Source organism: Stegodyphus dumicola, chromosome 3, assembly GCF_044657685.1.
Source record: "Stegodyphus dumicola isolate Sdum_Otavi_A_Nest chromosome 3, ASM4465768v1".
NCBI classification, from domain to species: Eukaryota; Metazoa; Arthropoda; class Arachnida; order Araneae; family Eresidae; genus Stegodyphus; species Stegodyphus dumicola.
This window is the reverse complement of record NC_140770.1, coordinates 42808148-42831904: the sequence shown is the minus strand read 5'-3', so window position 1 is coordinate 42831904 and position 23757 is coordinate 42808148. Positions and strand designations below refer to the sequence as shown.

Here is a 23757-nt window from a genome sequence, read left to right as displayed (position 1 = left end):
TCCTTCCAATATTAAACTAGAGTATTTGACAGATAGTTATACTGTTGTTTAAAAAATAAAGTTACATAAAACATAATTTAAATGTATGTGATATTTAAAAATTTCTTCACTTGAAGTCAGTATATAAAATTCAAAGAAATAATTTTTCATCTCGTCTGGGAACCAGATCTGAGGCTATTATATAAATATCTAAGCTCTACTAGATAAAATAATTCTTAAATATAAAACATCAAAGTAATATAACTGAATAAAGCACTTACCGGAATTACTAATAACCTTAATTAGGCCCATTATATAGAAATTGTACTATATTATTTCTGCGTTAACTGGTAAAGAATGATAAATACCTTAAACTATTAATAAATGATTTTTCAATCATGTGCGATCTGGAAATGTAGATATAAAATACTGAAAAAGTCTCTGAATATAAAAATAAAATTTTTATTTTTCAAGTAAAATGTTCAAAAATATACATATATTAAACATGTGTTCAAACTGTGCACATCAAATATGCAGTTATCTTTGCAAGAGTATTTTTAAAAGGTGAACAAAACAGAACCGACAACCTGAAAACTATCACTCAGATTTTTATGATATAATGTTATTTTCATTGCTCAAACTGCAGTTTAAAATGTGTGTGAAATGGAAATGAATCAGTCTTGAAAAAACAATCTTTTAAAATTGAATACAAAGAAATCAACTCTTCAAATGATAATTTTATAACTCCTGAAATAGAAATGAAAGCAACAAAATTTTTCTCTTTCTTAACATTGTTCAATAGGAATTCAATAACATTCTAATGTTATTTTAATCAGATGACTGTGCTCTAAAAATTTGAATTAATCAAAAATATCACTCATTGAGGTCTTTAATAATCTTAGACTACTGGCAGTGTGTATGGGTCAGGGCAGAATTATCATTTTAGAAGATGGCATCACCTTTTGAAAACAGCATTTATACTGTAGTATGAATATAATCACCGGAATGCTGACAGAGTCACAAACAGTGACTGTTTGAAACGGAATATTATATTTAATCTGCATTTAATAAAGTATATTTAATACGTATTAATTTAAGATTATTTAATGAATAGTAGCATATTGTTATCCCAATCCATTATTATCACGATTTTTAAACGCACTAAGATACTTACCACCGTCTTTAAGTACAAGAATAATACGATCTACATGAAATACTTCTTTTATCTTCGCTAGACATAAAACTAAGTTAACGTGGCAAGAAATGTTAAAACATTTTTCCATAGTCACTGTTTCTTAATAGATTCTCTATTTCACACATCATTCTGCCACCCCTTTGTTTTAATTATCAACTGTGATGAATAACTTCGCAAAGACAACTCACTTATTTAGAGTTATCAGATTTGATTTATTAGAGTTATCAGATTTGAGCAATTTATGTCTTTCAGTTCAGCAAAAACATGACTCAGTAAAAGAGTATAAGCTCTCCAGTTAATTTTGTCATTGTGATTTTATGAAAACTGGGTACAGTTTTTCATTACCCATGCCCATCAGCGGGCGAGCGTAAAGTCGCTAAACACTGGTAGTTCGGTCCGGTGTTCGAATTCCGGCGAATATGCTGGCTGCATGGGGGCCTTCGAGGTTTTCTCCATGTATAAAGTATATACGAGTTCGTTTGTCCTAGAAAGCCGTTCACGAAGGCATCCCTCCTCTTAGGCAGATAGCCCTTGTGTGCTTTGCCATATTCAAATCAGCCTAAAGTAATATAAAATAAAGCACGTTACATTTATAGCTTCAGTGCTTTCAAAAGTTTTGAAGTATTTTTTTAATCTCCTGTAAATACGAGTATTTTAACACTTTGACTGCAGCGTTTCCCATATTCGGGTGACATTTCTTTGAGTACTTGCGAGGTAAAGGACGTATTTGAAAATATAATTGTTGATTGTTAAAAGAAAGAAACGAAAACAATTGCTGTCGACAGCTAAATTCATTCTATTCACTAAACTGAATTATGTTTCTTTCTTCCTAAACAATCAATTCTTGTGAAAAACGATCAGTAGTATGTACACCATATTTATTATCACTGTATTTATCAATATTCGAATCAGAATCTGAGGATGTAATTTTGTTTAGAATTATCTTCCTGAAAAATCTCGACCGTTCCTGATTGCTATCATTTGAATTTTTGTAAGCTTCGCAACAAGTTTCTTCTTCACTGCTATCTGATCCACTTAAAAATTATTTTCTTTTAGCCATTGCAAAAAGTTGGAGCAAACATTTTAGCACAAAGAATTTCAATCATTTGTCGCTACAGAAAAAATAACTTTCGAATCTCACACCCTTTCTTAGCTTCTCATCACCTTTTCTTCGATTTCCTTCGTTCTTGAGGAAAGATTTTAAACTGAATGCATGCCCCAAATGTTTCGTTCTAGCCATTCCAAACTCTCACGATTGGAAACAATTGACGCATAGCATAGCAGCGCTCGTGGCCTAAAGGAGATTTTATACAAACTCGCGTGGCAATCAACGTGTTAATAATAAATTCATTTATAATTTTTAAAAGAAAACTAAAAACAAATACTTGGCCCCCCCCAAAAAAAAACAATCGGAACTTGTGCTTTGTCATTAATTCTGCATTCAATTTGTTTTCAATACTAAAATGGCAGAATTTATTGAAAACTAGAATACCATGACCAACATTGTTACAATTACACACTCTTCAGTTTATTATACAATTCTTATAGAAGAATTTGCAAATATACTAGAATACTAGACAACATACTAGAATTTGCAAAAATTACAATGTTCAAAGTCATCAGAAGTAAATGAATACATTAATAAAATCAGCATGCAACTTTTCGTTTTCGCTGAAATTATTTATACGTAATTTAAACTTAATCACTTATGATACATAATTAAACCAGTCTTGTATCACAATATATTTTTGAACTAAATGATAATAAATAAACAATATTTAGCTCTAACAAATAAATAAATTCCTATTTTTTAAAAGTGTTTTGAAGCCATTTGACCACTACCATTATTATTGCAGTTTTAAACTTTCAAACAATTAAATGCTCATTGGAAGAAACCTCTTTGTCTCATATATATTAAATAACTAGTTTTACCCATTAAATAGCAATGCTATCCACTTCTTCCTAAACAGCCGCGATGGTTTTATTTCCAGTTCAGTCCGAACAGGAAATATATTTTGACATTCTCATTTTCAGCTTTCGTTTTGCAATCCCTTTTGTATAAACCAGAGCGAGTTTATGACTTTTTATCCTCCGTTGGTTGTCAGAATATCAGGTGATTCTTCATCTTGAAGACAACTTTCACTAATAATTTTACTGTAGCACTATATCAAAGACCGTGCTCTTTGACAAAGCATGTCCTTTGTCTATACAGCATTAGTTCCGTCAGGACTTCTTTTGAGAAACTATTGCAAGAGCTATGGAGTATACTGAAACTCAGAAGAGTGAAAAAGGTTTACTTTATTATGATGGCAGGTCTTTCAAATTAAACCATATCTATGAATGTGGGTATTAGCAACATATTTGCCAATCTCAGTGTTGCAATGGAAATGTTCTTACTTTATTTATACTTATAAATGGAAAATAGGAAAGTGACATATCCAGAAGGGTTTCAAATGGCCATATACACCCACCCGAGATTTTTTTTTCTTATATTAAAAAATTGGTAAAATAGATGGCATTATTTTGTTAATGTTCTTATTGCCATTTTGATTTGCCTTATCCACTAATTTCGTAAACTCTGCGACTAAATTCTGTCATCCAGTTCCTTCCTAAATTTTAAAAATATTTGCCTTTCCTAAATCCTGCATGATCGCACCGGTTGCACCCGCTCTAATGCCGGCCCAACGCGCTATATTGTGTTTATATTAGGTTTCCTCTACAGAAGTAGTACTTACTTGAAATCTTAATGAATTCCACTATGGCCATAGTGAGGAGAGGTGCATAATGGCACTAAAAAGAGTGCTGGCTGCAGATGTTTGTTAATGCTTATTCGTATTATTCAATAAACAATTAAATGAACATGTATTGTAGTAGTCCAACTAATGAATGCTTGAAGGTAGTCGAATGTGGGTAAAGAAGTTTATTGCTATGTAAACCTCTTTACTGTTACGTAAACTTCTTATTGGGGCACGTTATGTTAAAAACGTGCTCCAGTAAGTTATGGAATGTAAATGTCAATCAAACGATCCAAATTTAAAAGAACATAGAAAAGTCGTGGAGAGTCAAGTGTCCTATTTCTAATCTCCGAGTCGAGTTCCAGGCTCCAAATGAGATCGCATTTGCTGAAATAGCTCTTTAAAACCAAAAGATTGAAAACGATCCGTTGGCTTTCTTCAGGACTCCAGGCCCCCATTGTTTCAACAGTGCTTCCATTTCTCTTTTTCCCTATGTTATTGATGAGATTTTCTTACTCTGCTATCCTCAGTTAAACGGTATTAACTATTACTTTAGCTTTATTTCTTGCCATTCATTTTACAGCATTCTGAATATCAAGAGGGATTTGTTGAAACGAGCGCATTCCTTTAAACTACTTACTCGAAATATTCTTAATTTGTAGCGGTAGTGAAGAATAAAATGATTCTAAAATATTGCTAATTATAAATTTTATATGATCAGACAACTCAAACAGATTGGCAACAATTAGAAAATCTGTGTTGATCCGCTAATTTCAAAACATGTAAACACTCACTCTACTTATCCCCCCTTTAATTTATTTGTCTTTTTAGCTTTATCATTAAGCTTCGGTTTCTTTGCACTTGCGCCATATATAGTTCAACAGCAAAATCACAAACATTTTGAAAGTAGCATAGCAGCATTTGTTTAAATTTCGATGCAGTATTTCAATTTGTTTAAATTTCGATGCTGGCATATATTTTCCCATTTTTTTCAGTATTTTTTGATTTTTTTGTTCGGTTTTTTCTCAGTTCATCATATCAATGTTCAGTTTTCTTAGTAACGTGGCTTACAAAACATTTTTTTTATGTTTTTATAATTAACATTTTGTGTGTTAACTTTATTTTTTAAATATCACGTTCTTCGCAGTTGCGCCATATAAAATTCAGTTCAACAACAGAATCACGAAATATTTATAAACAAGCATATCGTGAGAATATCTGATACACAGTATCGCGCGCTAGAGATATAAATGTTTTATTCCGTACAGTGCTGCCAGTGTAAGAACTGCATCTATTCCTTTCAAATAGTTTAGTTTTTATCTACAACAGACAGATTCAGTTTGGAAAGATAAATATCTAACATTTTGGTGAATGGCAACAGGCTCGAATGAAAAGGGAAAGGACACATTTTTAGTCATTCGACACAGAATTCGATTTCGACAATAACAGCCCCTTTTGGACTAAAAAAATTAACATTAATATATGATTTGGTATGAATTAAAAATTGCTTTTGAGGAAATATTTTTGATCTTTTCAATAATATAGGTATTTTTGTATTACTGACTGGTACGTTATAAAAACTTCATCATTAATAAGATAATAATACAAATAAATTAATGCTACATAGTGTACTTAAATAACATATATAATTGCAGAAAAATGATTTTGCGAATAAATTCACTTTTTAAATGGTGAAATTCTGTATAGAAAATTGCGCAAAGGTAGTTTTGACAGTAAGATGATTATTGCACCCTCTAAAATTAAATTCTCGATACGCCACTGATAAAGAATGTCTTAAAATAAAATGAAATAATAAAATATTTTCCAGTCGGCTTGAATTGAAAATAAAGTTACTCACATTTTCCCTCTAGAGGCCCGTTTACACAGCGGAACTTTGAATCCAAGATAAGTGTGAGAACTTAAAAGCTCTGCTAAAGGGGTAGGGTAAAACTTTTTTTTTTTTAGGCAAAATTGAGTATCTATGCAATTATTGCCTTTAAAAAAAGCAAAGCGATAATATTATTTAAAATTTCAAAAGTGAAACATTTCTTTAGTCCTTTAAACTAGTTCTATTAAAAAGACGTTAAGTTTACGCGCTTTCCTTGGGCTCAAAGTTCCGTTAGTATAAACGGGTTTTAAGACTGAAATGGGAACACAACTATTATAGTTTTGGTTTAGTTGATTATATGGCAAAGCACACTAGGGCTATCTGCCTAAGGGAAGCAATGTCTTCGTGGAGGACTTTTATGGGAAACTGGCTCGTATACATGTTGCACACGAGGAAAATCACGAAAACGTTCATGTAACCAGCCAGTTCGCCCTCGAACCCACGTTGGTAAATCGAACCCAGGCTGGAACTAGCAGTGTTCAGAGCTTTTACCGGGTGGCTACTGGTAGGCCTCAAAAACAGTCATGTTTGAATTGGGGACGGATTGAATCTGCACTAAGCCTCTGACAGGTGTCTTTTAGAAAACATAAATAATTTTTTAGAAGTAAACGAAATGCTGCCATCAGGATGGCCAAGATGGAGCCAAAAAATTGATATCCAAGTTGTGCTGTCTAGCCCAAGGAAGCAGGAATCGTCTTTCGACTATCGTAGGCAAATGAGAAATCGGTGCCACACCTTTGTTCGACGTGAAGCTTGCATCTACTCCATTCTGGCACAGAACTGAAGATGAATTCTCCCAATATAAACTTGGTTTAGAAACATTTAAACTCCTCCTGAAAAGAAATATATAAATGAGGCTAAAACTAAAATAAGAAACGATATTTACATAATGAACGACATGTAGAGAAGAATATCAGACCTTAAAGAACTCTGATTGGTGCTGTTATTGAAATATTTTCAACACTACTTTTAATATTGTTAACATGTTTGCAAATTAGATAAGATTTAGTATAAGCAGAAATAAAATATGTAGTCAGTCAACCTAAAAATAAGATACTTTTCAAATCTTTTTCTGTATTTCTGTATAAAGCATTATTCCAATGTAATTCCATTTGATTAACCCGAAAAGATGTGAATCAATCAGCATAGTAAATATAATTTAAATAATATGATATTTCTGTTATAAAGGGAAAACTGTGTCCATATTTAAAGCGCAGTTTTCTAAACATAATACGCTATGATTCTACGTTTAATCGTACTAAATAAATTTTGTATTAAACAGCATATTTCTTTAGAAGAAACTGTAAAGTAAGCTTCAGATATAACACACAATTCATTAGTTGCTGCATGCAAGTTTATGATTTTAACTTGAATACAATCTGAAGCAGTATTTTGCATGGAAAATTGGTCGGAAGATTTAACTGTATATAAATGACTTTTAATTTGACATACCAAACTTTTGAATCCTTGTTTGTTTCAGTATCAGGTTTTTACTTGTTTATTTACTCTTAAAAGCTTTTCCTTTCCCTAACCCTTTACGCGAAGGCGAAAATAGCCATCAGTACGCCCCGTACGCTGTCTTGAATTTGATTGGTTCGCACTTTATACGTTAACATCATCAGTTTCTTGAAATACTTATCAGTACATCATTATATTTAATTGTCTTTTCCTCCGATATGTTTATACATTATTTATTATCACCACAAACTTCCGAAATATTCTCGTTTTCCAGTTGCCGTACTTTCATATTTCTTATACTTTATCTTAAAGAAAACAAAGCTAAACTACGCAGTAATATTTGAAACGGTTAGGTAGAATTAAAGATCTTCAGCACGTAACAAACTTGGTTCAGTTATTTTTCTGCATTTAAGTGATGTTGCTCAATACTTCCTAATCTTTAAACTATAATACTCCGCAGAAAGTTTAAACACAAATACACTTTCCTCGAATCAAATTGTAATTAAACACGTGGCGTCTAATTCACGTAACGTTACTGCAAATGTGACGCATTTAGTGGACTTTGAAAGTAACCGACTGTAGCCAGGTAAGAATGTGTTTGCATAACTGCTTTTATGTTATAAGGTATTTCTCCCCCCTTCGTAGTGTAGTGGTCAGCACGCTCGACGCGTATTCGAGAGGTCCGTGGTTCGAGTCCCGGCGAGGGCATTGCTCATTTTTCCTATCTCCTATTTCAAAAATACCTAATGTCTCTACACTGGCGCCCGAACTAAAACGTGGTGAATGATGATTCTTCACCCCAGGATTTGGCGATTGGGTCCCTTAATTCCCAGTCGCCCTTTAAAAGGGGGAGTATATAAAGTATTTCTCTCGCCTTCTTAGCATGCCTTCGTGATGTAATGGTCAGCACGCTCGACGCGTAATTGAGAGGTCCGTGGTTCGAGTCGCGGCGAGGGCATTGCTTCAAAAAAACCTAATGTCACTATAATGTAAATAACGGTAGTTATAAAAGGGTTAATTCTAGACTTCGCTCTGTGGGTTTTTTATTTTTATTTTTATTTATTATTTTTTTTAATTATTTTTATGTGGTTACTTTTTATGTGGTTCTGTGCTTCTATCTTCTTACATTACCTTTTTCCTTTTCTTACCAAAACTAATTAAAAGGAGTATTACTGCTGCTTTACTTGTATTTCATGTACCAGTTAACAGTTCATCTTCATGTGAGGGACTAACAATTACTTCTAAGACTCATTTCGGCAATAATCGCATTATCTCCAGAAAGAAAAATCTGAGGTAATGTTCATCCAGCTTGTTTTAATTCTTTCCCTTTATTTAATTTCATGAGTCTAATGTAATTGTCACTCTGTCAGAAAAAAAAAAAAAAAAAAATTAAGTATCTCACCGGAAAAAATCAACGTGACCCAAACAAACGAGCAGAAAAATTAAGCTAAATAAAGCGTGTAAAAATTATTCATCAGCATGGATTCTGCATGACTTACTGAATTGTTTTCTTTTTTTACGACTACAAATTAAAATTCCAGAATTTGTCAATAATAGAAATTTCTGCTACTAACTTGCAAATCTGAGGATCCGGTAATCCATATACATTCAACGATTTACATCCAGCATCTTCTAGAACTTTTAATGCAAACCACAGGGCAGATATCTCTCTTCCCCTAAAATAAAACTTTATTAAAATAATAAACATAGTTCGAAAGGAACAACGAATTTATCTAGATAGAAATAAAAAAGCAGATTTAAAGTAAGCAGATATCTTTCACGTGCGTAACTGCTGAAACAGATAGAACATTTTAACGCAAGTCGAAAAGATGTCATTTTCGACTTTCGAGCTGAAAGTGGAATATATCTCTCTTTACAGAAATTAGGAATGATAGTACTTTATAACGCTATCCAGAAAAAAAAAAAAATCCTTGATCATGGAAGAAGCTTTTACAGAGATTGTTTTCACACTTTTCAGACGATTTTGCTTTGTTGCAAAATAAAAATCTTCTACTTAAACTTTTTTTTTTTTTTTATTTAGTCCGAAGGGGCTTGTCCCTGAAGGATGATTGTTTTCGTTTTCCGATTTTGCGTTGAAACCTTTAAAAGTCTGTATCACTTTTCAAATCGTTGCCACAAAATACTATTGCCCTGTGTTGTATCTGAAGAAATTAAATAATGAAGAATCTGCATTAATGTATGTAAGTTTATCGCATTGTGATAAAACAACGGTACCTATTTTAGAGCCATCCAGTTTTAAATGTCGTAATCCTTCTGCTAATATGGGCATCTGAAAGCCGAAATTTGGAATTTGTTTTATTATTGATTTCATATTTTGTAAAACTTTAACGAATTTTTGATTAACAAACTCAACGATTTAAAAGCGAGCTATGGCAGCATTCTACTGGGTAAAAAAAAAAAAAAAAAAAAAAAAAAAAAACTTTTTATCTCCAGCACGCGGAACTGTGTATCGGAAATTCTAAAGATACGCTCATTTTAACATTTTTTTGCGACATTGCTGTTGAACTGAATTTTATGGTTTAAGTGCAAAGAGCATGATATTTAGTAAATAAAGGTAACACACAATGATTTAAAAAAGAAAAGAAAAAGAAAAAAAAGAAAAAGAAAAAAAAAAAAAAAAAAAACGCCCCTTTGGACGTAATTTAAAATCTGAATTTAACCTTTCAGATTTTATTTTTATTTTTATTTTATTTATTTATTTATTTTTTTACTGGATTCTATGTTTTTGAAAGTATAATTTATCGTTTGTTACTCGATAGTTTAGTTTTCATGCTAAATATCGCTTTTAACGAAGCAATATTTAAGCGCTTTTAAGGAAAAACTTATGTTTGTGTCCTTTCCGAAAAAAATTAATCTATCTAGTTGTTAAAAAACGATGTGAAAGGCGCGGTTTTTCGATATCTAAAGGTATTTATTGTATTTGCACGCATTCGATATCTATTGTTATTTGTACGTAAAAATGGTGACCAATGAATATCGTGCAAGTCGTGGCTAAAAGTTTTTCATCTACCGTCAAAGCTTTGCCTAACTAGGCCTCAGTTAGGTTGACGCCTAAACAGCTTACCGAGCCTTTTGTAATTTAAATCTAACTGAAAGTGAACTATCAGCTTAGCGTCTAAAACACAGAAACCTTTTAAGTGAGTATCGCCCTTTAGAAAATAAAAATTAAAACAGTGAAATAAGAACTATTTAAATGCCAGTACAAAACACAAGTCAAATTAAAATCCAAATAAAATTTATTAAGCTATCTGCCGATTTAAAACTGAAAATTACAACACATATTAAAACGATAGCTTGTTATATATAACTATCACAAAGATGATCTTGCTTAATCTACAGCTAAAAGTTCAAATCAGTCGAAAACAGAGTTTTAATTCATAGCTAAACACGTGGGCAATTTACGCTACAGCGAACCTTATTCCTAATTTCTGGCTTTCCGCAGATTCAGGATGAACTAGTTCTCATCGGCAATGCGACGAACGCACCAATAGGCCAGAGTTAAATTCCTGCCTTTAAAGTGTGCCGCAGGTTTTTTAATTTGCATAATTTTCCAGTCTTAGCAAAAACTGTGACGTAAGCTGAGAAAGATATGACAAACTCAATCTAAATATTTAGAAAAACATAAGAATAACTATCTCAAACTAACGGCCAGAACACGATGGATAACGCATCAGATTCCGCTAGATTCTTATACTTTTTCTTTTTCATCCTTTAATCAGATAACTAAATTATTTCAAACTTCCAAAATGAGACTTCTTCACAAAGACTGTCCTTCAGGCATTGAGAGGAAGAATGTCCTTTTGTACCGTGCATCCGGGAAAACCCTGCACATCTGCATTATCACAACAAGCGGTTTATTTCATCTGACCAGTCTCAGCTGAATTAGCAAACAATTAACGAGACATTAGCAAACAATCAACGAGACTGACATGTTCCAAATAATAAAGTTGGACCACAAAAAGAAGTATAATACATATATCTGTGAGACAGTCTCGCAATTGTCGATTTGAAGACAAGAACCGTCATGCAGGAAAAAAAAATGGAATTCTTCTTATGTGTTCAAACCGTCATATCAAAGCCAAATGTTGCGTTTCCACATGAGATGAACCAACTCTCAAGCGCACAAACGGATCATTTAAGCTACGAGAGTTCACATCACATCATATTGAAGTGCGATGGTTTTTGGCCTGTACATAACTAATTTAACTAGTGTGAAATAAGTTTTAGAAATTTTATTCTGATTTCAAACATAGACTGATTATTGTTCAGAAAAACTGCTGAATATTTTCTCCCTAAGAAATTAAAATAATTCTGGAATCCATATTCTTTTTTTTTTCCGTAACCCATTTCGAACACGTTAGACATTTCTTAAAAACACCAAATAAAGTGACTATTACGAAATTTCGCTGCCAAGCTAAAGAACCAGATCCACCAGCGGCTGAACGGCAGCAGAATACTGAAGGTTCGGATCGGGCTTTCAACGGAGTTCCGAGTTTCGATGACCAAGCTGGCTGCATAAGCGTTTTCGTGTTTTCGCCCCCGTGCGTAACGTGAATACAAGCCGGTTTCTCTTCAAAAGTCCTCCACGGAGCATGCCTCCCTTTCCGCGTAGTGCCTAATGGCGGAGCACGTAACAAATAAAAAAAATCTTATGTGGGCACCATATGACTTCCTTGTATGGCATATTAAATTATGCACATTCTTTGCTGTATAAACTTATTTCATCAAAGACATATTTCTCATTCAATTAAAAAATATTTCTGACAAAAATACATAAAAACTCAACATCTTCATTGAAAATTGTAAAATAGAGAAAAATAAACACAGTTAAAGAAAAGAATTTTTACTGTTAAAATTAGAGTTTGAAGGTAAAAAATAAGCAATTTGACCATCGGCCAAGAAGACAGATTTTTTTTCGGTGCACAAAACTGAAAGTTTGAACTGAAGGTGGTGCAGAAACTGCCTTTATTCACTATTCTACTAAGAGTTTCAGTATAAACAAATTGCAGCTTCTTCAAGCTTAGTAGCACTTAAACAACTTTTAAATTGTTGATAATTCTACAACTATTACATGCAGATTAAATAAAAGCATAAGCATAAGAACAACATAATTCAATCATTTCTAAAGCAAAAAAAATGCATAATTTGCCAACATATAAGAATAAAAAAACTGAGCTCACTGAGCCGGGTAAAAGAGTGGATATATATATGTACGCTTTGAGCGGCTGATTGCAACTGAAAGGGAAGGTGCACGACTACATGTTATAGCAATCCCATATACAAAATTTCAGCATTCTGAGGCTACTCGTTTTTGAGTTATGCGAGATACATACATACCTACGTACAGATGTCACGAAAAAAAAAAAAAAAAAGAAACCTTTCTTCTGAACCCATTTTAAGTCATTATAGAATCCCCTTTTTTTTATTATTATTTTTTTTTAAGTCCTTTGCTCTGTCTGTACATACCGATGTCATGCAAAAATCTCGCAGATTCGGAGAGGAGTCAAAATTGGTATTTTCGTTGAAATATGATACCCGAAATTTTTTGCGATTACAATACTTCCTTTACATCGTACAAGGAAGTAAAAAAAGCTGAAGCCGACTTTGAATATAGTACATTCTCTCATACTTTATTTCTGGAAGCAGTACCTGTAGTATCTTAAAAATGAATGGAACGATACTTTTCTGCATTCGATTTATAATTAAACTGTTTGCTAGCACTAGAACAAAAACAAATCATTCAAATCTCTATATAAATATATATAGAGATTTGAATATGTACGTATTATTTTAGCTTTCAGAATTAGGAAAATTGCTTATAAATTTGAATTTTACTTTTCATGCAGCCATGAAGCTTTATTTGAAAAAACTTCTTTCGATGAAGATGGACACCTTTCTGACCATAAGAAAATAACACAGTCTAATGTATATATATATATTTATCTGACTTCAATCTGATGATTAGATTAAAAATAATTTTGATATTTTTTATTAAATATTCAAAAGGGAATGTTAAATAGTTAAATTAATAAGCAGTTGGGAATTCAAAGTTATATGCTTAATATTATTATTTTTTTAAAACAATACCTTTTTTAGGCTTCTTAAAAGAAAATGCCTTTTAATATAACGTCAGGACCCGCCCTAGGCATTTTGCAGCCTGGTGCAATCTCTGCGAGTCCTAATTTCTCCTGCGCAGTTTTTTCTAATTTCCTGATTTCTGCTGCGCAGTTTAAATTCCGAAAATACTTCTATAAATTCTCCTGCTTATTGCGTCCATTAAATTCTAAGAAATCTCGCCATTCCTAAATTTTATTGCTGAGTGCTTCTCTAACGTCTAAAAATGTTGTTGCCTTAAATCTAAAATTGTTGTTGCCTTGAATTCTGCTGCACCGGTTCTGGCACCTGCCCTGTATAAAGTTAATATTTACAAGGTATTTCTCTTGCTTTCCTAGCGTGCCTTCGTGGTGTAGTGATTCTGTACGCTGGGCCAGTATTCTAGAGGTTCGTGGTTCGATTCCCGGCGAAGGCAGTTGCTAATTTTTCCTCTCTCCGGCTTCCAAAATTAACCTAACGTCTCTACATATTAATAAATGTAAATAACAGTTTTACTTTATCTATTAATGATATATGATAAATTTTCAATAACTAAAATGCATTGGAATGAAGTTTTTTTTTTTTTTTTGCTTAGTCTTGGTTACAAGTTACAGGAATTAAAAAGGAGTATCGAATAATAATTATTGATAAAAAAACCTATCTAGTCATTTCACCTATATCATAAACTCTTGTAACTTTGTAAAAAGAATAGAATGAAGGCCTCTTGGTCATTTACAGCGCTATAATTATGAAAAACAGTTAAGAGGCAGGTGTAAAACTAAGTCGCGTTTATATATTCAACTGATCCCTTTAACAAAGATCAACGGGCTAAATCAATGGCTGAGCGGTCAAAACCACTGAACACTGAAAGCTCAACCCAGGTTTGATCCCTGGGAACGGATTGTATGCATGAGCTTTTCTTGCAGTTTTTCCCTTGCACAACGTGAATGCGAATTAGTTTTGCATAGGAAATCCTCCATAAAGGCATCCTCTCATAATAATAATGTATCTCTGTTGTGATTTTCTTACCTACTATGAATAAGCAATTGGTAGCTCGCATCGAATAGAATAATCTCAAATTCGGTAAAGAACTCATCCGAACCTGTTTTCTGTTTCGCTCATTTTTCATCTAGTCTTAGGCCCGTAAGTGCTGACTGGATAAGAATGCTAAACACTGATTATTCCATCACAGCACGAAAATGGTTGCGTGCTTCGCATTACTCATGAGAAATGTATTTATTTATATTACTTCTCTCAAGATATTACTATTAGTTTATTATCGTACTATCATCAACATACCAAGCTCACATACGTAAGGTTTTCTAATGTGTAGGTCCAATATATCTTGAAGCTAGCAGCTAGCTTTATTCCAATATATCTTAAAGCTAGCAGAATTGTCTTATATTTTGAAAAATATTATAATTAGTTTTTACATAAACCAATATATTTTTTAGACATTGTTGACAAATTTTAATGATGACATAGTTGCAGGTTTCTGCTGTATCCGTAAGCTTACTTCAGTGTTCTGAAGATCCCACTAGAATGGAAGGCGAGTTATCGCTTTGATCTTTGCGCAAATGACAAAGTTGTATAAAGGTTAAAATAGCCTTTATATTTAACTCTTAAATGAAAAGAAGTCACTACTTGTGCTACAGATGAATCTCTGCTACTTGCTGGTATTTAACATGACATAAAAGGAAGTTAATTTCAATGTACAGGTAACACAATCTGAAACCACACATAAAATAAGCTACTTAAGCTAGCTGCCAATAGAAACGTAACTATAATGCAAGGCTGCCAAAAGCTCTTTCTAAAGCATTCAGACCCCCGGCTTAAGTAAACAACTAATCTGCATTCTAGTGAGGGCTATGGAAAGTTAAAATCATAATAAATGGGTTACAAAATACTGCATGATATTTTATAAAATGGGGGGGGGGAGAAAAGAAAAAAGTTCAAACAAGGCAAAATTACAATTTTTAATAATAGGCAAAGAAGCCTAAATTTATATTTGGAAAAGATATATGCATATAGAGGGTTGTGTATTATGCTCTTGAAACTCAATAAATTTCATTCAAACTCTACACCTATCTAAGGTTGCTTTTTACCGTAATTTTAATATTAATTTTAGTGGATATAGTATTAAATTGCTTTAAAATAACCTAACGCCTGAATAATAAATAACATTAAGAATAAGATTTGAAGCATATAAACAGAAAAATCAGATTTGTAAATAAACTGCAGAAAGATATTCCTGAAAAACACTATTTTTCAGTCATAGTGTAGTTAAATTATCTAATATTTAGTGTAACCCTAAGATTACACATCCTTAGGTATTAGAGCTGTGATGCAGTGTATTGTTGTCGGAATGCTGTATATAAATTTACAGAAACTGATACTTACCCCACGGTGCGATTCTTTTGAAACAGAGAATCCCTAACTTGCCGTTCAGCGGAACGACTCAGCCACAGGAAGTGAGAATCGTGCTTCCGAACCAGTGGTTCTAACCTTGGCCCATGAAGGTGACTAATGTCACCTGTTCTTCTGTCGAACAAGAACCAAAATTCAGAAGCAAAGGGTCCAGCAGCAAGTTTCAGAGGTCTTTTCAGAAACGGATAAAATCTAAAAAATATGTGAAAATTACGGACAGAAGTTAGTAAATTAAAATTTAACGTAACAAAATTCATTGTTAGATTAGTTTTAGTTTTATAGAGATGTCCAATACGTTCCGAAAAAGTATGACTTTTCTATACTTCAACAAGCATATTCCTTTTCAACCAAAGAAAGGTCTCTCTCGATATGTGTCACGTATTTCTCTAAAATGAAAGCCGATCTAAAATTGACTTTTGATAAATAAGTGAGCTTCATTTAGTGGGCTTTATTTTGATAAGTTAGTGGGCTTATTATTATTATGCTGTTATATATTTACAACTGATTTAAATAATGAATAATGTAAAATTTTGCAAGTATGGAGGTATAACGTTGTGTCATCAATCAACAACTTCTGTTACTGTAACCGATTTTAAAAAATACACAAAATGGTTTTTAAGTCTTCGAAATATTTATAAAGCTAACTCATGAATGTAAAAAGAAATCATTTTTACGTAAAAACATGCAGCAGCAAACGATACCTTCACGTCTTCTAGGACTTACTTGCCACTTGCAAACGTCTTCTTGCAAATGTCTTGAACTGCAGACGTCTTTTAGGACTTTTTGCCAGAAATTGCGATGGGCTGCATGACCCAGTATTATTCGAGGCTTTGATGCTGCGGAAGCAGGATTATTATTAATTTTGAAATATACACTTCGCTTATGGGCCAGCGAATGGGAAAAAGCGAGCTGTGATGCGACTGCCCCCTCAAGTTGTACTCTTCAACAATTCCCAGACAGATGCGCGCTCCATCGTCAAAAGTTGCGAAGGTGTGCTACGAATTGTAAGAAGCTGGAACATATTTGAGCATTTTCTGTGCAGTTTTAAATGTATGTATGCCTAACAAATATTTTGCATTACCTTACTTGTATTTTATTTTTCCAACTAGCACATTGTTGTACTTCTAAGCACATTGCTGTGGCGCTAGAACGTATATGTTCTTATATAAATATGTTTTATTTTTTGTATTCCTGACCCAATTTCGTTTAAGACCTTTTGAATCACTTTGTGTTTTTTGTCACAAGAGAAAAAATCAAACAAAATTAATGAATACTGAAATTTATACGGTTACAAGTTCTGGCACAACTGCTACAGTCAAAAGTCGTTAATTCGGACACCCATAATTCGGAATGATCTATAATCCGGACATCAAAACTAAAAACTTTCTGCGCATGCTCCACGTTGACACATGCGCAGAGGCGTTCACGCGTGCGCGTAAGACCTTTTACGACTGCGCATATGAGTGTGCGCAAGTGCAGAATACGTTTTCGCGTGCGCATTTTATGTATAATGGACGTATAAGCTAAAATTATCTAATTATCTATTTCAGTTAATGTTGATGATTGCGTTGTTCCTTAATTTTCGAATTGCATCCAGCTTATTATTTTTTGCAGACTGTAAGAGCAATTTTATAAAAGTAAGCTTAAACTTTCGATTATATCAAATAGAATTTCCGATATATATTTGTTAATATGTAAAGGATCTAAAGCGAAAGTATGTTTTGAAATCCAAAATCTGTTTATCAATTTCACGCTGCTCGGCGGCGGGCGCCTAATGAATTGGAAGTTGATTTGTCAGCACTATCCTTATCTTCAGCGCAGATGTTTTTATTTTATTTGGCTTATAATTCCTTACCAAATGTAGTATTTCATCTCGATATGCTCCGTCTTTGATATGATTTAAAACAAGTTCCTCGTCATTATAATTCGCTTTCGATAGCGAAGAAAAGTGACAGAGGTTATTGAAAACAAAAAAATTTCGATTGACAAATTAGTCGGTGTTCTTGACACAGCAATTATACGACTTGAACGGCGGAACTTTGTAACTGAACAAGAAATTATGTCTGTTTAATAGAATTAAAGAGAAAGTATTATCACATGAAACGAAGCAAAACTTAAACAACTTACATTGAAAGAAATGTTTAATAAAGTTAACAAATAAATATTAAGCTTTTTCTTTTTGCAAATTTTGATACCCTTTAGATCATAATTGTTCTTTATTTCATAAATTACGGTTTCATATTTTTAATTTTAGAATTTCTGCATGCCATCTTACGAGATTTAAACTGATGATCTATAATCCGGAAAAATCGATAATCCGGAATCGCCGAAGTCCCGACGAGTCCGGATTAACGACTTTCGACTGTATACAGCTACATTGGTACAGCCGAAAACATCGCGGAGAAAACAACGCAAGGCGAAAACGTCGTGCTGAAAAACATCGTGGGAGAAAACATCGCAAAGAGAAAACATTGCAGTTCTAAGACATCGTGGTACAAAATATGGTCGTCGAAAATAAAGCGGTTCAAAAACTTTGCAATTTAAAAACACCGTCGTCGAAAATATTGTGATAAAAAATAAAGTATCTACAAATCATCGCATGACGATAATTTCGCAGACATGCTTTTTTCAGGCTTTAGTAACTGTAAATAGATATTCCCATAATGATTTGTGAGCGCAAGATGGAAAGAAGGATAATTTTTACTTTCACATTTTTTTATTAACTAATAAATTTTTGCTGAAAAAGTAGGAAGGAAACTTAAGAATAGAAAATTAAATGCAACTTATAGATTATACTTTTCATGAAAAATTACCGGTTAAAAACTTTATAAAAATTATTTATTAATGGCCTTTGTTAGTGAACTATGTCGGTTTAAAATTCTATTAAGTGCTATAAGTTGCAATAATTTTCTATGCTTAAGTTTTCTTCTTATTTTATCAGCAGAAATTTATTAGTTAATAAAAAAATGTGAAAGTAAAAATTATCCTTCTTTCCTTCTTGCGCTCACAAATCATTATGGGGATATCCATTTACAGTTACTAAAGCCTGAAAAAAGCATGTCTGTGATGCTATCGTCATGCGATGGTTTATAGATACTTTATTTTTCACCACGATATTTTCGACGACGATGTTTTTAAATTGCGAAGTTTTTGAACTGCGTTATTTTCGACGACGACGTTTTGTACCACGATGTTTTCTCCCACGATGTTTTGTAGCGCAACGTTTTCGCGTTGCGTTGTTTTCTCCGCGACGTTTTCGTCCGCGATGTTTTTGCCACGATGTTATCGGCGGACACCGCTACATTCAGGTTCCAGAAAACCATTTTACTTCTATTACTAGGAAGACAAAAAAGAATCATTCAAATTGTGAATCAGTGAATTCGAGTAATTTCATTATTATGAATAATAAATTAAAAATATTAAATTTTAAAGCTGAATAATTAATACTGTAATTTTTATTTTATTCTTGGTTACCTGAAGATTTTATTTCAATTAGCTGTTTTTAAAATTTTCCCAGAATTATGAGAGAATATGATTGCCAACTTATTTTTATAATTTAAAGACATTTTAAAATATTTAGTTTATATTTATATAGCACTTGTGATTCAAATCTGTTATTACGCATTTAATTTGTACCCACATAATATAAACTAAAACATTCATTTCACTACGCAAAAAATATGGGATTATTGAATATTGATAAATTCGCTCCATGTCAGCGAGGTCGATAATGTAATTTTTACTGTGCCGGCCAGTAGTGCCTTCATAATGACGCTTTTACTAACAAATTAATTAACATTTCATTATGAAGCAAGCACAGTAATCGTTTACTTCGCTTAAAATAACCACCTATAAATGACTTTTGAAAGTTATAGATTAAATGATATTTTATTATTTTTTAGAGTTTACCTATTGCTGAAACAACTCCCGAATGGCAAGGGGAAGGATCAGCCACGTTTCGTCTAAAAAATAAAAAAAATTATCTGCGAAATTTCTGTATGTATGGAAGGGGGAAGCATGGTATAAGACAGCGACACTAAATGATGCTATAGAACAGTGGAACCTCGGATTACGAACGCCTCACACGGCGAACAAATTACTAAAACCAAAAATATTTCGGATGACGAAAGGTGTCTCGAGTTACGAACATTCAAGTCGGCAACATGTAATTTTCAAAGGAGGTTTGAAGTGACCTGAACCATGCAATTATCACTCAGGGTCCCTGAAAGAATATTTTAATATTTCCTGTTGTTTTAACTCTTATTAACGAAGAGTGGCAGCAGGTGGCTTAAAGCTCTATGAATGCTGTCTGGAAGAAGTTATGGCAGATTGGGTTGCAGGCGGAGATCTTGAACACTTTTTTTGTTATCAATACTATTGTATCTCTTAATACAGCGATGGCTAGGATGTTAACAGCGAAGACGTGGAGAAGTAGCTAGAGGATGACAAAAATGGGTTCAGCATGAAAGAACCTTAACTTCGGAAGCAACATTAAAGAGAGATTTTGGATGAAACGACTTCAGAAAGAAAGATGATACTAGTCCTCTGGTGCGCGAAATTTGTGCAAAATGGGGTAAGATGAATGTTTTCGCGTAAAGATTTCACTCTGATAAAGCACTACAATATATGCATTTCTAACGGCAATGCAACGCCTCACTTTAGAAACATTTCAAAACATAGGCAACAACAAATTACATCAAGTGAAACGGAGGCCCAGTTAATCTCAAGTAGGATCAACTGGTGTTTAGTTAAAAGAAAATGCTTCCTAAAGATTTTTTTACGGAAAAGAATTTCGAATCCAAACAATAATATCTCCTTCATCATTTTCTACTTATTCTACTCACTCTTTTGCAGAGATACAGTAAATAAAGTTTTGTTTATTTTATCTGTTTAATATTGTGTTTACCTTTTTTATATTTATTGATTTTCATTACGTTTGGACTATTAACTTGCACACAGAGTGATGTTGTAAAGTTTACATAAGCAAACAATCTGTGACCCAGGGACGAATTAATTGATTTTACAATAATTTCTATTGGAAAAATTGTATCGGTTGATGAACGGCCCTCAGAAACGAATCAAATTCTTAAACCGACGTTCACTGTGTGTTTATCCACAACAGAAGATAATTTAGTTGCACGTAAATCCGAAATATACTTGTATAAACATTGCTTACTAAAACAAAAACAAAACAAAACAAAAAAAAAAAAAATCTGAAATGTTTCAGATTTTAAATTACGTCCAAAGGGGCTTTTTTTTAACGTTTTGAGTGTTACCTTTATTTATTAAATATCATGTTCTTTGCACTTAAACCATAAAATTCAGTTCAAGAGCAATATCGCAAAATAATGTTAAATTAAGCATATCTTTAGAATTTCCGATATACACAGTCTCGCGAGCTGGAGATAAAAGTATTTTTTTTTTTTATATATAACGTTGCCATTTCTCGCTTTTAAAGCATTGAGTTTGTAAATCAAAAATTCGTTAAAGTTTTACAAAATATAAAATCTATAATAAAACAAATTCCAAATTTGGGATTTCAGATGCCCATATTCGCAGTAGGATTTCGTCATTCAAAATTCGATGGCTCTATGTACCATTGTTTTATCACTGTGCGAGAAATAGACAATCATTTATGCAGATTTTTCATTATTTAATTTCTTCAAATATAATGCAGGACTCTAACATTTTGTGGCAACAGTTTGAAAAGTGAACCGACGTTTATGAGTCCGACGCAAAATCGCAAAACGAAAACGAACTTCAGGGACCCCTTTGGACTAAAAAAAATTCTGATAAACATTCTGGCATTGTTCAGTTCTCTTCTAAATATTATTTTCTTTAATGATATGTTTAGCATAGTTGCTTCATTTCTAACGCTATTCATTCTTCCTTAATTATAGTGTATTCCTTTTGTTTCACATTTATTCTTTTTAGTTTGATTTACCTAACCAACTGATTTTATTTTCCATAAGCTGCTTGAAAACACAGGTTACATTACAGGTCACAAGTTTAATTTAGTATTTTTTACGGGTTACTCAAGGTCCACCAGCGGCCGAGCGGTAAATTCTCTGAACACTGGTAGTTCGGTCCGAGGTTCGAATCCCGCGAACGGGCTGGCTGCATTGCTGTTTTCGTGGTTTTCCCCATGTGTAACGTGTATACAAGCCAATTTTTCCTTAGAAAGTCCTCCACGAAGGCATCCCTCCTCTTAGGCAGATAGCCCTAGTGTGCTTTGCCATAATTAAATACACACACACACAAAATTTACGGGTTACTCCTCTTTCTTGTAATTTTTAACTGACTTCGGATTAAACACGATTTTGAGTTAATTGTAGACGACGTGCCCGATATTACCCTGGTGTGTACAGAGTTCACTGTACATCTAGGTAGAGATCCGAAGAAATTTAACCGTTTCTGAAGAAAAAAGGAACACCGTTACCATTTAACAACTTAATTCATTAAAAACTGTAACCTCACCTGAAGCTATCGACAACACGTGCAGTGGTGCGTGATCCCACATGTCTCTCCATTCCTCTTGTAGGACAGAAGCCCAAGCGAAAGATGCATGCATGATTTTCGTCAATCTCCTCTCCAAAGTCAGAATCTAGCAAATAACCTAAACCATTTAGGAACAGACAATCATTAACTACGTAGGTACACTTCCTACACATCAAGTACAAAAAGACTACAGACTACACTTTAGGATGATCTCTAATATAAATACTGAGTCGGAAACATCATAATTTTACTGAATTACATTTTTTACATGAATTCTGTCTATAGAATTATATGCATAATGTCCAAAAAATAGCATATTATGAAATAAAGGAAAATTATTAAATAAAAGAACCGAAGAACTAGAAACGTATCCAACTAACGTGATAAACGCTTAGGTAATGTTGATAAAAAACTTCAACTTGTAGCATCATTGGCAAAAGATATCTGCCTGTTGCTTTTTGAAAGAAATCCAAGCACGTAATGTGATAAACTGGTTGCTGATGAAGCTGATGAGGAATGAATTTTGAATGATGAATTTGAAGATGAGAAGGGAATTTTCTATGAATGTTGATATGCAGGATGCTCTGTGAGTATTAAGATTATGGATACAGCATCAAACAAATAATTTCCAGAAATATTATTACTATGAACATTTCATAAATGAACTTTTACGTTACAATTCCAAACAATCAACTATTGATAACTTTCTCCGTAATTAAAATGCTGTGAGAGTAAGTATTTTACAGTATGTTTCTGGTTCTATTTTTATTAAATTAGTTAAACTTTATCGATATTCTGAAAGATATTTTGTACCGCTTTATGTTAACATTCGGTTAATGTTATCAAAGTAGTCATGGTCAAACGAGACCATATTTAGCAGAGCCAGTTTATTTTGACTCGGATCTTTGAAAAACAAGGTATCTTACAGCAATCTAAATTATGAACACTTTCCAAGACGGTGACTAGAGCCGAGATCTTAAGAGTTCAGAATTATTCTTTTAAATTACCTATAATATCAAACGCAAATGAGACAACGAAAAAAACAGAGAAGTTATGTAGTATTCGAGAATTAATTTTATTATTATTACTGAGGCAATTTCTACAATTATTACTGTATGTCGAGTTCGGAAAAAGAAAAATGCATTCAGTAACGTTTGGTAAATCCCAACATCTTAAAATATAAACTAAGAATTCTTCTGTACTTAACATTAGATGGATAAAGTTTTTACATAACATTATGCAAAGAAAATTTCCGGTCTACAATTAGGATACGAAATAAATTAAATTTCTTAATAAATTCAACTTCCTAAATTTACCTCCAATATAAGCCTCCATAGTCAGTGTTTACTTCTATGGCTTTTGTGGGAACATAGTATTTGTGAGTTTTTAAGTATCTTAAGTTAAACTCATAAAACATTAAAATTATCAAAGTACATACTTCCCACGGCTATTTCTAAATATAT

General features: G+C 32.8%; 1 protein-coding gene across 2 annotated transcripts in view; it reads right to left on the bottom strand.

Annotated features, from left to right (window-relative positions):
• Positions 1-425: 425 nt before the first annotated feature.
• The window catches only part of LOC118181414 (alpha-N-acetylgalactosaminide alpha-2,6-sialyltransferase 5-like), a 45220-nt gene continuing 21888 nt past the window's right edge, over positions 426-23757 (bottom strand). Inside the window, exons 4-7 of one of the 2 annotated variants that reach the window (XM_035350557.2) lie at positions 22274-22400; positions 15770-15988; positions 8830-8931; positions 426-6630 (exon numbers count right to left, since the gene is read on the bottom strand). In XM_035350557.2, coding sequence (XP_035206448.2) covers positions 6420-6630; positions 8830-8931; positions 15770-15988; positions 22274-22400 — 659 coding nt within the window. In that variant the 3' untranslated portion in view covers positions 426-6419. Of the gene's footprint in view, positions 6631-8829; positions 8932-15769; positions 15989-22273; positions 22413-23757 lie in introns of both variants that reach the window. The other variant, XM_035350556.2, reaches the window with a different exon arrangement.